This window comes from Berkeleyomyces rouxiae, assembly GCF_048999995.1.
Source record: "Berkeleyomyces rouxiae strain 22BRR77 chromosome Unknown BrBRR77_ptg000003l, whole genome shotgun sequence".
Taxonomy (NCBI): Eukaryota; Fungi; Ascomycota; class Sordariomycetes; order Microascales; family Ceratocystidaceae; genus Berkeleyomyces; species Berkeleyomyces rouxiae.
This window is the reverse complement of record NW_027396493.1, coordinates 2679934-2694280: the sequence shown is the minus strand read 5'-3', so window position 1 is coordinate 2694280 and position 14347 is coordinate 2679934. Positions and strand designations below refer to the sequence as shown.

Sequence of the window (14347 nt, the reverse complement as noted above, 5' to 3'; positions counted from 1 at the left end):
AAGATCAAGCGAACTAAAGCAAAATGGAAAGAACACACACAGCCCGACCAGCCCACCTTTGGAAGCAAACAGACAAGAACAAGAGCAACAACCATAACAAAACAACACAGGACCCGGTGCAGTCAACAAGGTAGGCAGTACAAGTACAATAGTGGGTTTCCGGTAACTGCCAAGTTAATTTGTTCAAGGCCAGTAACAGACATGTGAAAACTGGCACAGCTAGTCGGAAACTGCAAACACGCCAGTGATCTAGTAGTTGCTCCGTTCCGTTGAGTGAATCTTGCTAATTTTTGACGGGCCTTGAGCTGAGCATCAAGCCGTAAACTAGGCAATAGCCAGATTCATGAAGGGGCAGATGGCCTCCTTCCTACGGAGAGGGGCATCCCTTACTCAGCTGACGAGCCTTAACATCCGGAGCGGATGGGAGCAGATGCGATGGGATGCCAGAAAAGAAGACGCTGATAAGGATATTTATCTCGAGTGTGTACAAAAAATACAGAGAGAGAGAGACATCAGACAAGGTGCTCCGCTACACCAACGCCATGCACCTGTCGTAGGGAAATTGCAGTTGTACTGGTGTTGGCCTCTAAGGAACAAACATTTGGTCGTCCAGGCCCAGGCCAGGGGAAAAGGTAGAAAAGTGGGTCTTCATGCAACTCGAAAAGCTACGAGATTGGAGGGAAACCCAAGATCCATTTTAGCTGCGTGGGTTCCCCCAGCACTTGGCCCGACAGCAGAGTTAGAGGGGAGGAGGCAGAGTCGAGGAGTGCAAGTCGATGTGCTTACATACATATGTTCAGGTAGGCTGCCGTGCTGGCAACGTGTTGCTAGTGCTAGTGCTGCGCTGCGCTGTTGTCTTCATTTCCATTCGAGCATGCATCGCCACTCCTGAAGCCCCAAGTATACATCTATACCAACCTGCACAAATATATGTGTACAAATGTATGCACACACGTTGTTACCCTCCCCTTCATGCAGTGCGCACATATAAGCCGAGCCGCCTCCACCACCGCTGTGATTTTCCCCTCCCCCTCCATTCGACTACGAAATAAACAGTGCTCCCATCTTAAGCTTCCGCATCTCTTGGCCTTTGCGCCTGCTGTAGTGTATTCTTGTGCCTAAATATATGGGGGACAGCACATGCCATGGGTCACAGGCCAACTCCAGCTTGGCCTCTGCTCCTCTCTTAGGCTGGTTATTTCTGGATCGTTAGTACCGTGTCACGTCTAGCTAGGGAATCATCAGCAGCCCAAGATGCTAAATTTAACGCCCAACCAGGCCTTTGCTTTGCTTGTTCCATGCCTCGAATAAGCCTCAAGGGACTGACTGCATGAAGCTGCCAACATAGGGATTGTTCGTTCCTATTTGGCACACGTACACATGTACATACATACATGTATAGTTATGTGAATAGTTGCTTGTGCAGAGCCACAAGATGGACTTTTGCATTGACAAGCGAATATCTCTTTACACGTAGCAGCCACTTTGATTGTCCGCTGCAAAGGGGGTACGATAACTACTGAAAAAGACGTTCCTTTTTTTCCACTATGTACAAACACTAGGGTTAGGGTGATCACCACTTCTACCGTTTCCAAACATCGACCCTCATTTGTATCCACGACGGCCTGGATTCTAGTTCTTGTCGTGGGTTTTCACGTTTGTTTCCTGCAGTGTATCGTTCGTCATGTCTTTCTTTTCAAGTTCTATGTTTCTACGTTTGAAACTTGTAGTTATTGTGATGCCGTGTAGCACTACGCTATGTATCTACTCTCCCACACCTGTTTCGCATTGTGGCTTGCAGCATGAATTGTGTTGTAGTTAGCTATGTCTTTCTTGTATGTTATACTTGATATCATTTGTATACATTGTAGACGAGTGAACAATATATGTGGTTGTATATACATACATAATCAACTATAGCCAGCCATGCAGTCACGTATGTGCATATGCAATCGTTGTCTCAACCATCTCCTGCTTCACGAGCTCAACTGTCCTGATCTCCTCCATGTTGGATTGGTTTCACCCTCGCCGTGTTTTTGTTCAAAGCAAAAATACCGCACTGTATTCCGCGACGTTTAGAGGCGTATGTGCCGTGTTCTTTGTTTCCACTAAAGACTGTGAATACTGAGACTATGACGTCGTTCGCGCAGCTCCATAGCCGCCCCTGTCGTTGTGAACACTGACGTCGACGAGGGCATGTCATGCAATGACGCTCCATTTGGTCTTGTGTCTCTAGCATTAGAAGCTGGTCCGCTCGTGCTACTGCAGGCGCCACTGTCTTTCATGTTCCGTTCACTAAGCTTCTTCTTGATCCATGGTCGGAGGTTATACCACCCTCCACACGCAAATATACCACACCAGAGCACAAATTCACTGGCATAGATGATAATCCCAAGGACATCAAGCTTTGCCTGGAATAGCACTGACAAAAGTGAGAAAACATCGCCCGCTGCATCAATGCCCACAAAAATGAACGAAATGCCACGTACGGTACGATGCCGCCAGATATCCACATAGTGACTCAAAACTCCTAGAGCAAGAAGCACTGCTGAAGCTATGGCCATAAACGTCAGCGGCCACTCAACGTGGTGGTCCTTGGCTATGCGTAAGGCTACTACCAGCGCAGCTTGAATGCCGCCCATCAGCGCTGCAATAGGCAGAATGACAGCAAGCGAGCGAGGAATAGTCCAGTTCTATGAGACATGATATGATTAGTATTACGCCACGTTTTAGCCACGATCTTGATTTAGTCCGAAAGTTTGTGTTGCGATGATGTGTTCCGATGATGTAGACCTGTAATCATAGCCCATGTTCACCCCCAACAATACGTACTCGCTGATAGTAATAGCATTGAATCCACGTCACCAAGCTAAGAGCCGTCAAGACCTGCGGCTGGATCTTGAGTGCTAAGTTAAAGTCCTCGACAATGTTGTACACCCCCAGCGGCACGCCGGCCCAAGCCCACAGCATCATCATTGCAGGCTGTAGCCCGGTTGCATGGTGGCGCCGGTAATTGATGACGATCTGAGGGATCAGCTGGTTCTCACAATGTCAGTATTTGGAAAAAGACAGCCTACGTTTGAAACTATTCTAGGCGCATCTTCATACCTGTACCGACCAGCACACCTGTACATGTGAGGGATTCGTTAGTAAATATGTAGTTTGTCGTCTCGGAGAACGCTTCTATCTCACCGCGCCGAGTGTGCCCAGAATATTAGCAGCAGCTGGTATGTCCATGGCAGTCAATGAGTTATCGCCGTAAACACAGTAGAATGAGGAACTGGTTAACTAACTAACTGACGTTAAAAGAAACAAAGTTCGTTCATGTCTAGTTATCAAAACTTGCTCTGTTGCGGTGACAAATCTCAGCCACACCCTAACCCACACCCTAGCCCCATTACACATCACGTAATCAATATTGACGACTACTGACGACCATTATCAGACGTCATTGCTCCGTAGAGCCTCTCTGGGGACGAGTTCCCCTTCGCATAGTACAATATCACTACCTGTACAATTTTCACTGTATATGGAGTGGAATATCAGTGATTTCACTACGCACTATCGGATCTGTCTTTGCCTTATAGAGTAGAGGCTCCCATTGAAGTAACCTTGTGTTTTTTTTTGGAAATCTTTTATGTTAAATGAGGTGAGGCCCAAAGACATATTGGCCAATGTGAGCTACTATAAAAGCCCGTCTGTAAGAGCATTGCATACCCTTTGTCTATCTCGGGATATATTACCTATACTCATTCATCTGCTTGCCGCTGGATAAACAGTTCCAGAATTCCTACTTGCCGTGCAACTCCTGCTTTGCGCTCTCTATCGTTACCTAAAACAACCGACATGCGGCAAATCGCCGGTGCAAACAACTCACATATCTTGCGCATACGATTCCTTCTCTTGATGATAGCTGCAGGGGATCCACCGGTTGCCGATGACGTCACGCTCCGTCTAAACCGCGCAAAGGTGAGACTGGTGGGTGTGGATATTTGTGTGGCGGCTTCAATGTCGGCTTTTGTCACGGGCGACAGCTCAGCGCAGACTCTACCAAGCGTCGACGTCAAGAAGACAAGAGATATACTATGCCCTGGGTCATTCGAGAGCATGTCAAGGATGGCTGTTTTGGTGTCTTCAATTTGCTTGACAGGCGATGAGCTGGCTGAAATAGATGGTAGTTGAGGTAGCCGCTCTTGTATCGTCGTCCACAGAGCTGCAGTGATAATGCCGTCGGTTAGGTTGCAGAGAAGTAAGAAAAGAACCTCGGCTACAATTTCCAATTTGGAAAGAGCTGGTAGCTCTAGTGGCAGCGATTCTAGGACAGAGTTGTCCGTATCTAGAGCTTCAATAACGGCGCATTTGTGTACCATGCGAAGCGTCCGATCTGTAAAAGTCCAAGTGCTCTCTTCATAGGGCCAACCGAACTTTTCTCGGGGGATCTCCGCACCCTCTAACATGCTTTCGTCGGCGACTGAGCGCTCAATCAAGCTGAGCAGAGATTCAACTAACTTGAATAACTCCTTTGGGGCTGAGCATCGAACTTCATAGTTGAGAGGGATAGTCCCAGTGATGTTTTCAGCTACCATGAAGTTCCTGATGCCCCCATCGGAAATGCGTATGAGTTCCGTCAGAGAACGCCCGATACATGTGGGAACCCAGATTCCACATACAGGTACGAAGTGGTCTCGGCCATCCTCTACCCTCAGAATGAGGACGTCTTCGAGACGCGCTACGCCTGCGTTTAGTTCCCGTACTAAGCCTAGATCTTCGACGAGAACTTCAAACTGTATCCCCACGGTTTCACCAGGCTGAAGGGTCACGGTATTGCCCATATCTGCGCGCTCTTCATCTGTAGTGGTTTCGATTGCCACAAATGAAGATGTAAGCCATTGAGCATGGCTCTTTTCGGTAGAGTTATCAATGAATGAAAACGTGGCAGGCACCTGGCCAGTGTTGGCCACGGTTAGAGTTTGTATGTGACGTTTGAAAATCTCAACTGGACCAAAATCGATATTTTCTCCATGGTCAACAACAACGGTAATGTCGGGGCGGCCTTCGTTTTCAGCCCGGTCAAAATCGCGTGCAACCTCAGCTTGAACCATGGCTCTTAGATCTGGGACAACAGCATCATAATCAATCGTAAACAATGCTACTACTGGTTTGTGGTCCGATGAAGCGATGTCTTGCACAGACCAATATTGCTCGAGTCGGATACGATCTTGCGAGGCAGGACTCTGTGTTTCATCTTGCGTATTTGCATCTTCTGCTTCATCATACTCATCGTAGTCCCAAACTGGAGTACTTTTAGGTGGTGAAATATCAGTTGCTTCGGGCTCGTCATCAAAAAGCGCATTAAGTTCCGCGGTAACCTTTGCTACACCAATTTCTTGCAGCTCCTGATCTCGCTTTTGAGCCTGCTCCTCTTCTTTGACTAATTTGAGGTGTTGTTGTAAATCGTATCGTGTGCGATATAGTACTCTGTCACACCAGCTTGGGGCCCGCTGCTTTTCACTGGTATCGAATACATCTCGCGATCCAATATCATATTTATATGTAGGCATGAAGGATATTGGACCTTCACGCCAGCCGTCGTGGAAGGCCTTTTTTAATCGCATAACCTGACTTAGTTGGTCATGGGGAAGAAGTGAGTTGAGAGTTGTCTGGAGAGATAAGGGATCGTCGTCGATATCGGGGATAAAGTCCTCTGGGTCTGGAAGGCTGTTCCCTTCTTCGTCAAATACATAAGGAAGCTTTGCTGATCTCGAGCTATGAAGTGTATCGGCATCACTATCGTAGGAGTCGGTAGGTTCCATGATGCTGCTGGAGCTTGCTATGCTTATGGGTGTCGAGAGCTCTGGCACACCATACATTCCTTGAGTATGGAGAGCAAAAAGCCCACGGATATCATCGCCAGGGGCATCAAGTCGAAAGTTAAGGTCGCCCATCCAGAAAGCAAGATCTTCGTCACCGAGCTTTTCTGGTCCACTATCCGGTCCACCGGGGAGAGATACAGATGTAAAGCTGGTGCGCGCCTTGATCTGGTTAGTATCCCAACATCGGCGTTCTAGAAACTGCGGTTCGCTTCCACTGGCAAGATGTGAATTTGTGAAGACAAGCCGCGTGCTTTCTCCAAGTAATAATCGAGCTGAAACGCCTCCTTTGTTGCCCATATATCCCAGAATTCCAGTGCCGACTTGAGCGCAACTGACATGAGTGATGGTATCGGCCACTTCTGTCGCAGCGTAAATGATTAACAAAACGCCGGTCATTAGTTCTCTAACAACTCGTGTGTACCCAGGTGGTACAGCATCAGCTATTGCATCGCTCCAATGGTCTTCAACAACAGGCTCAGTGCTAATGATTCGTTGGCCGAGATTTGGGGATGAGGCCTCTTGGAGGCCTAGGACATAGAGGCCAATGCGGGTTTTACAAGGTTGTCTGGGCGTGTTCGCATTCATTTCAAGCTGGAATGAGTTTGAATTTGATGATTTCGTCGTATTGGTTCGATGAGGTAGAGGTGGCTGTTCAAGCAGACCATCAATCGCAGGCTGGAAGAACCATTTCTGTAGATCTTTTGCTGAGGGAGGGTTCTGAGCGACGTTCCATGTACCGATCTTGATGCGAATGCGGTGTGGTCGTGTGTATTCCGGCTTCCTGGCGTAAATAGACCGGGCTAAGGATGCCGGGCCGGAAAATATTTCAACCGGTTCTGATGCCATGGAGCCCTCGGGATTCAAAGATGGAGGAGGAACTGCAGACCCGGTCTGGATCGAAGAGGTAGGAGACGGCATTATGGCGATGTTGTATCTGGATTGAGCGAGACGAAAAAAGCCAAAGCAAAGCGACGGCCGGCAGGTTCACAAAGAAAAGTCGCACTCAGTGAGCCCCGGATATCATTGGAGAAAGGCTGCTGGCGCTACAGGGTAGCTTTAAAATAAGATGAAGTAAAGGCGACAATGGCAGCAGGGTGACGATCGGCGCAGCACAATGCGATCGGGATGCTCTCGATGGCCTAGGTTCCACGGGTATTTACAGTCACTAGGAGCTAAAATATCAGACTGGCAACAGCTCTATCCGGCAGGAAATCAAACGAAGCTGGGAAGTTAGAAGAAGGCGACGACGATGAAGGGATATATGTGCATTATTTGAAATGCGGAATATTGAACCACAGGAAGCCAAATGCCAGCCGTTCAGTCAGTTCTGGATCGCTTTGGTGTTGCTATCGATGAGAAATGAAGCATAAAGCTAAAAAGCTAGTATACTTGTGCAGTGGGAGGGAGAATAGAGTGAAATAACATGAAGATTTCTAGAGAGTACAGAATGAGGCCTAGATGTTGGATGTTCAGAAATCGAGTTGAGGTGGAGGAGACGCCGAAGGATGCTCTGTTTACAACGTGGGACGTGGGGATAGTGGCGACCCTAGCAAGACCCTGGCCTAACCCTGAAAACCCTCAGGCCATGAAACCTGGGCTTTGTATTCTGAAACTTGCAGTGAATGTCAAGACACTACCGAAAGGAGCATCTAAATGAAGCGCTGTGCAGCAATGCAAAGTAGCTAACTATAGCTAACCGTATAACTAGCTATGAAGTTAACTAGGCTTTGCTGTAGATACTCACGCCTATGCGCCCATGTATGCACAAGTCCGCCTTAGCTAGGAGCTACATTGGATGTAGTTAGTTATCTGTATGTATTGTGATGATAAGATAATAACTGTGGGGTCATCCCTCCCCGGTCTGGTGCACCATAGCAAGCGTCATTCTTGTAACCCAAACTTGACATCTTCCTTGTCAGCCCAACATCGTCCGTCTGTTCAGTTGGCTAGTCAACCTCCAACAATCTCACTGCTATCAAACATCACTCTGAGTTCATCTATTCAAGCCCAAAGGTGGCTAATTTCAATATAACTAGCTACTGGTAATGGCGCCTGATTGCCTTTTTTTTGCTTTGCGAAATCCCCAGACCAATGTTTTCTAACATCTATTCTAGCTTTTCAGCTGGCTATATCTTCAACTTGAGAAGCACTGAACCGCCTCCATCAATACCTCAGAAGCTTTGGCTTAATTAAAACACCCCTATTTTGTCACCTAACCTAGCGGAATATCATTCATCATGAGCCAGCAAACGGGCCGTCGCTACCCCAAACACAAACGGAACCCGTCCGCCAACAGAGTCTCAGACTACGAATCTGATGCCCCTTATGTCGTCGATACCACTCCCAACCCCAAACTGGCCAACCGCACAAACACCGAGGTCAACCTCAAAGTCATTCGCAATTACCTACCCGATGTTAGTCATATAAACTACTGCAATGCCAACGCCGTTGTCTACGGCTTCAACACAGCACAATCGGAATGGATGAGAACCAATATCGATGGGCCCCTTTTTGTCTGTCAGTCTGGTGTACCTGGGGAAAGCGCCCCGTCAAACGGCTATATTTTTATTCTGAACCGCAAAAACACTGAAAACCGAGTGTATAGCTTCCGAAACATTCTCGATATCGAGGTCACTTCAGAGTATCTCATTCTGCTCATGGATGAGCCTGGAAACGACGCTGTTGGCCTATGGGTTCATGCAGCAAACGATACTGAGCGGATCGACTCCATGAACAAGATCCGAGACCAGGTCATGGAAATGAAGAACTCTGCTCCTCTATCTTCTGCGCCAGCAGTGGCTTCCAACTCTGCGCCTATCCCACAGGCTACATCACAGCCACAGCCACCACAACAACAACCGCAACACCTACACCAACAACAGCCTGATGCCGGACACCCCTATCAGTATCAAAACCCACCACCACCGCACATGTACCAACCTCAATATCAGGAGCAGTACAGTGAGCAATATCCCAGCCAATACATGCCACAGGTTCCAGGGCAACCCGATGGCACTAGCCGCAAGATAGATGTTGAGATGTTGTTTGGACGACAAGGATAATGGTGTTTTTACAGATTGGTGTTTTCATTCCGTTCCAGGCCCTAAAACAATGGTTGCTCCTCCATACGGCAACAATTGTTGACCACAAACACTTGCCAGACATATTAATTTTTCGCACGTAAAGCACGCTAAATACCTCCAACTTATCTGAATATCTTTTATACATAGTCACAGCTGTGAGTAATATCTATTCCGCCAGCTAAGCAGGAGAAACGAAAGTTCGAGTTTATATGCCATAATATCTAGAAAATGAGAATACCATGATCGTGAAGATGGGTTTGTCAAGACATTTAGTCAATCCGATACAGAAACACGGAGATGAATCATAGAAAGAATAGGATATTGGAAACGCCTTAAGTGGCTATAACGTCCATGTCTGTATCCAAACCAGGTAGAGGAGAAGCGAAGAATAAAATGACAAGATGAGGACAAAACAACAAACAACAAGCCTGGATAAAGACACAAACTGGAGCACTATCTGTATCACACCACAGAAGCAAGCAAGAATGTCAACATGGAAAATGAGAGGAAACAAACAGAGAGGCAACAAGACAGGCACGACGTCGGCGCTGAGATGATGGCACCGTTCGCTGTTCTAGACTGTCCCACTGATGCTGAGCTCGCGAATCTCCTGAAGCACCTGTTCAACACGGTCATCGAGCTGGCCCGAGGCATAGAGGTCCCTTGTTTCAGGATCAAGATACTGCTGCACCTGGGCCATGCGCGAGTAAGCCTCTGCGCAGAAACGCAGCTGGATTTTGACGAGAGCTTCAAAGCTGGGGTCAAGATACGGCACACGTAGGTCAATGAGCTGCGGCAACTCGGTGCTGAGCTGCTCGTTGAGTTGTTCGTACGTGGCCTTGGCCATTTCCATTTCCTTTTCGGCACGCGGAAGCTTCGTTACGTCCTTGTCGGGCTTGTCGGCCAGCTTCTTGACCTTGGCGCGCAGTGCATCATAATCTAGTAGTTTGTGACCACGTTTCTTGATACCTAGACGACTGTCAGTATAGTGGTGGCGGATAAGGATTGCTGGGCGAGGTTAATACGCACATTCGTTAACGTCTGGGAAATAGGCACAAAATCTTGTGATGGGCTCGAGGACTGTCGTTCTTCTCGCGGAAACGAGGTTAGTACCAGCATTAGGGTGAAGAATTGAAGACTACTGCATACCTGTACGGGCCATCTAGCGCCTTGATAGTCTCGGCATCAAGGTCTTCAACTGCTTGCTTGTAGCTTCTGCTAACGCCATCTTTGGCACCAGCATCACCGTAAAATGCGTCTATGGTCTCGGCAATGCGCATCTGTGATGCGGTCATGGCTTCGGGGAGAACGTGTTGTTAGCGGGCGTGCGGGGCATGGTAGGCGTTCCTGGGGGGCCACACACCTCGGAGAGAGTCTAAATAGCCCTTGGCTTCTTTCTGCAGACGATTCGCAGCAGTCTCCATGGTCCGGAATCGTCTAGAAAGTCACATGTTAGAGTGTGAGCTCGTGGATCGGGGCGTAAGGCCGGTGCGGCAATTGGCGGGCATAGGGTGGGAGAGAGGCTTCGTAGTGCAGTTGGGCTTACCTCTCCTCGATTTCATAGTCGCGATCATTCGTCTTTTCGACATAACCTGATCGGAAGCAAAGAGTTAGTGTCTGGTGTTTTCCAAGCCTTTACCGGTTTCCACCTCATCCGAGTCTTCGGCGATAGCAAGCACAACGTACCAGTCTTCATCATAACCTGGGTCGTAGCCCGGTTAACGTTTTTTTTAAAGCCTGTAGGTCTGGATCAGCATGGCGTCCTCTTGCGAGCGAAACAGACATGTACACCACGCCGTGTGTTCATATTTTGGCGTCCAGTGTGTGGGCGTTCGCTCACCTGCCCATGACATTTTAGCGTGTGATGTGGTCGGTGAGGTCGACGGTGGTGGTGATGTGTCTCTCGCGTAGTAGAAGTGGTATGATGCGGATCGGCGATTCAGGCGAGTCCCCTCAGTCTTGAGCGGTTTTGGTGTATAAAAATAGGCAAGGATGCAGAAAAGGTGATGTTGGTTCCAAGAGTCCCGGCAAAGGCGGGCAACAGGCGGAAGACGAGGACAACAAGGAAAAAGAGGCTCAAAGCTCAAAAGAATGCGCTTTGGGCAGGTCAGTCGAGGCGTCGTGAAAGTCGGAGATGTCGAGCGTAGTTGGAAAACAAACAAAAATAAACCGCGGATTGCTGACTTGTCCCTTTGCGCAGCCTTTCTATTGCAGTCCTAGCTTTTAGCTTCCTTGTGTTCCAGTCTCAGAAACGAAACGACGTCAGCATCTTTTTTCCTGCTGCGGCTGTACAAGTACTTCGTACGCAGAACTAGCTAGTCATGTACATACATAACTGCATGTGTAGTTACTTTGTCTGTAAGTGGGCTGCATTGCGCCACGTTCCAACTATTGTGGCTTGAACAGCCACACGTGACGTGGGCTAGAGTCATCGGCCAAGCCAGAAGCAGAACCGACGATGTTTTTTTTTTTCGGCGGACCACAACGGGGACGGCGGGGCCTCTGCACGATCTATAAAAGCAGCTCTCCTGGTGTTTTTTTCACGTACGCTACTTGTCTGTTTCCTATGATTTCGCTCTCGTTATTGTTTCGCTCGTTTGAATTTTGTTCATTTTTCAGCCAACATCACACACACGCCCATCATGATTGAAAAAGTCTTGATTGTCAGTCTAGGGAACCCTAAGCCCTATCTTGAGACGTTTCACTCGGCCGGTCATCTTGCTATCCAGACCCTACAACGGCTTATTCCAGGCCAACCAACCTGGTCAGCTCGAAGAATCGGCAAACAGAGAGCCTTGGTGTCCATGGGGCCGCGCTTTATCCTTGCCCAGTCGCCCACGCTGATGAACGTGTCGGGCGTTTGGGTGTCCAAGACATTCAAGGAAGTTGTTGGCGCTGAGCCGCACAAGGTTGGCTTTGTGGTGCTTCATGATGACTTGGAGGTAGATCTTGGCGCTGTTAGGATTCGCACATGGAAGTCTAGCCACAAGGGTCACAATGGCATCAAGAGTATCAACTACCACCTGCGCAAAGACGAGTTTCCCAATACTCACTGGGCGAGGATAGCCATTGGCATTGGTCGTCCGGAGAAGCGGACAACAGAGGCAGTGTCAAGATATGTGCTGCGCCCTCTTGACCAGGCAGAGAAGCACGTATTGAATGAAGAGGCACCGCCACGGGTCATACAGTTGCTTGACGAATTGGCTGCAAAATGGAACCAGTGAGCATGAGGTGCACAGTGTTTTGGCTTGTGGCTTTCCTGGCACCCTAATCACCATTCAAAAGTTTTTATTTGCATTCAATTGTTTTTCAGCTTAGCCAGCCCCAGCTTGATGTTCCTCTACGGCCAGATTCACAGACCTAGTCGATCATCCAGTAGATCTTCCACAGTCTTCTCTGCCAACTCGGGTATTAGCCTCACCAAGGCCAACTCTACAATAGCATACATGAGATGCTTGTTGCAGTACTCATCACTGAACACATCGAGAATTGTCTCGTCAATTTCCCTGATAAGACGTTGATCTGGATCGTTGTCCTGTCCAGAAATCTCACTGCTACCCTCAACGCCGAGGAATGTTTCCCAGGCACCACTGCAGAAATATGTTTTCAGCATCCACTTAGGCATCATAGAGGCTAGTGCTGCCGCAGTTCGCTTCCGCAGCTCTTTTTCCTCGGCCTGGTTTGCTGGCGGGAATAACGAGGATTTTCCTGCAACATTGTTTGGAAACACGGAGCCTCTGATAGATTTTATGAGACCAGGAACTCTGTTTCCATCTAGTATTTGCTTGCGAACAACGCCTGAAACATATCTGCAAAGTGTTAGATTGGGGGTTTTGTTCCCGCGTAGAATCTCGTGATATTTACCTGTCTAGGACGCTATCAAAGCCGCCGATGCGGCCTGGTCCGGTCAAAAGACACCATTGAAGTAGAGAAATATTCCCACTCAACCAGGGCATCCGGTCATTAATCTCGATCAGAGTCCCAGCAAAGCTAAAAAGCTTCCAGGTTACAACCGGCACTTTGCCCAGACCGCCACTGCTTTGTGAAGGCTTTACGTAAGAGGTGTTATGTCGAACTCGACTAGGAAGCTTTCTTGCTGCTATGAATCCGTGTACCGTACCGCGTATTATGCTGTATATCATGACACCCCATTGCACAAACATGATCATCAGCCATTGCAGCGACCATTTTCTGGGCACCGGCGATACTGAAGGGTGTGGAAAAGACTTGCTTTCTAGAGTGGAATTTGCATTCTCCCTTCGTCTCTTCTGCTCCTTTGGTGGTGGTTTTTTTCCTGTAATGATAGAGCAGACAATGCCTATTATCTCCCACATCATCCAAGGCTGAGAGACCTTTTTGGCCACTAGGTTTCCAATGATAGTTTCGGATAGAATCTCTCCAACTAGAGATGTCAAACACGGACTCTGAAAGTCTTCTGTAGGGAGCAGCATGGCTAGCATGCCCTGGACGAGAAGTTTTCGATAGATGGCTTCGTTTTTAGCTTGCTCCAAGATAGATTCAGGTGCGTGAGCATCAGGAACAGGCGTCATGGCTGGTGATGGGAAAAGCGCATGGTAAATTTGCCGTGAGTTGGCTTCAATCGGAGGTCTAGTGCCAGGCTTCTTTGATGTTCGGTAGGCTGTATAATCAAATTAGACAAGTTTCTCATTGACATAATAGACACCCAGAGATCTCACCAATGATGTGTTGCTCAAGAAGATCTGGAATCTCATCCATCAGCAGACTCTCCAAGTCCACTTTCCGCAGTCGTTGTTCCGTGGCCCTTGAGATGTGAGCCACAATGTTGATCAGCTCTGCCACAAAAGTTTCATCAGGCGTGATCTTGGAATACCACGCCTGCACAAAGTCTCTTATCAGAATCGCCAGCAACCCATATATTTGAAAGTCCATCTCATTTGACGAGGTCAGCGGCGGCAGCTGGCCTTCCAAGGCCGCTGCCGTGAGCTGGTCGCTGTGTTGCTCCGACAAGAGGACCCGGCGGATCAACTGTGCTGTCGCCCTTTCACCCAGTGGGTCTGCCATCTTAGCAGGCCTCCGTGACTGTGAAAATTCGGATGCTGGTGGTTGAGTCGTTGGTGTTCTGGCAGCCGGTGTTGAACTGTCGGGCAACCTGGCCCGGGCCGATAATGGGTTATGCTGAGAGCTTACGGTGACCATATTGGACCGAGATAAGCAGCATTTCAAGCTTCTGGTAATATTGTATAAGTTTTAGGACAAAGGTTGGTGATACTCGAACGTACGCTCAATCTTGAACGAAACCCGACTTCAAGTTGAGAATTTTGAATTATTAACTTGGTAACGAAGATCACACAATATATCTCAGTATTGAGAGAGATGTGCAATTCGCTAGGGTCAACACACAAGGACAAA

The 14347-nt window shown here is 48.3% G+C and overlaps 6 protein-coding genes across 6 annotated transcripts; 2 read left to right on the top strand and 4 right to left on the bottom strand.

The window, feature by feature from the left end:
• Window positions 1-2108: 2108 nt before the first annotated feature.
• Window positions 2109-3237, bottom strand: BROUX77_003926 (uncharacterized protein; the record flags this gene model as incomplete). The annotated part of the gene is made up of 4 exons (XM_073748631.1): window positions 2109-2693; window positions 2833-3036; window positions 3109-3126; window positions 3193-3237. 4 exons carry the CDS (start codon window positions 3235-3237, stop codon window positions 2109-2111), a joined length of 852 nt encoding a protein of 283 aa, XP_073606351.1.
• A 512-nt stretch (window positions 3238-3749) lies between these two features.
• BROUX77_003925 (uncharacterized protein) lies at window positions 3750-6791 on the bottom strand (the record flags this gene model as incomplete). The annotated part of the gene is made up of 1 exon (XM_073748630.1): window positions 3750-6791. One exon carries the CDS (start codon window positions 6789-6791, stop codon window positions 3750-3752), a length of 3042 nt encoding a protein of 1013 aa, XP_073606350.1.
• A 1319-nt stretch (window positions 6792-8110) lies between these two features.
• Window positions 8111-8935, top strand: BROUX77_003924 (uncharacterized protein; the record flags this gene model as incomplete). Its single annotated transcript, XM_073748629.1, has 1 exon — window positions 8111-8935. One exon carries the CDS (start codon window positions 8111-8113, stop codon window positions 8933-8935), a length of 825 nt encoding a protein of 274 aa, XP_073606349.1.
• Window positions 8936-9530: 595 nt separating this feature from the next.
• Window positions 9531-10809, bottom strand: BROUX77_003923 (uncharacterized protein; the record flags this gene model as incomplete). The annotated part of the gene is made up of 7 exons (XM_073748628.1): window positions 9531-9925; window positions 9986-10044; window positions 10106-10253; window positions 10320-10393; window positions 10503-10548; window positions 10643-10693; window positions 10797-10809. The coding sequence occupies 7 exons, from the start codon at window positions 10807-10809 to the stop codon at window positions 9531-9533; spliced, it is 786 nt and encodes a 261-aa protein (XP_073606348.1).
• Window positions 10810-11598: 789 nt separating this feature from the next.
• On the top strand, window positions 11599-12180 carry BROUX77_003922 (uncharacterized protein; the record flags this gene model as incomplete). The annotated part of the gene is made up of 1 exon (XM_073748627.1): window positions 11599-12180. The coding sequence occupies one exon, from the start codon at window positions 11599-11601 to the stop codon at window positions 12178-12180; it is 582 nt and encodes a 193-aa protein (XP_073606347.1).
• A 128-nt stretch (window positions 12181-12308) lies between these two features.
• On the bottom strand, window positions 12309-14134 carry BROUX77_003921 (uncharacterized protein; the record flags this gene model as incomplete). Its single annotated transcript, XM_073748626.1, has 3 exons — window positions 12309-12765; window positions 12821-13595; window positions 13654-14134. The coding sequence occupies 3 exons, from the start codon at window positions 14132-14134 to the stop codon at window positions 12309-12311; spliced, it is 1713 nt and encodes a 570-aa protein (XP_073606346.1).
• Between the last annotated feature and the right edge of the window lie 213 nt (window positions 14135-14347).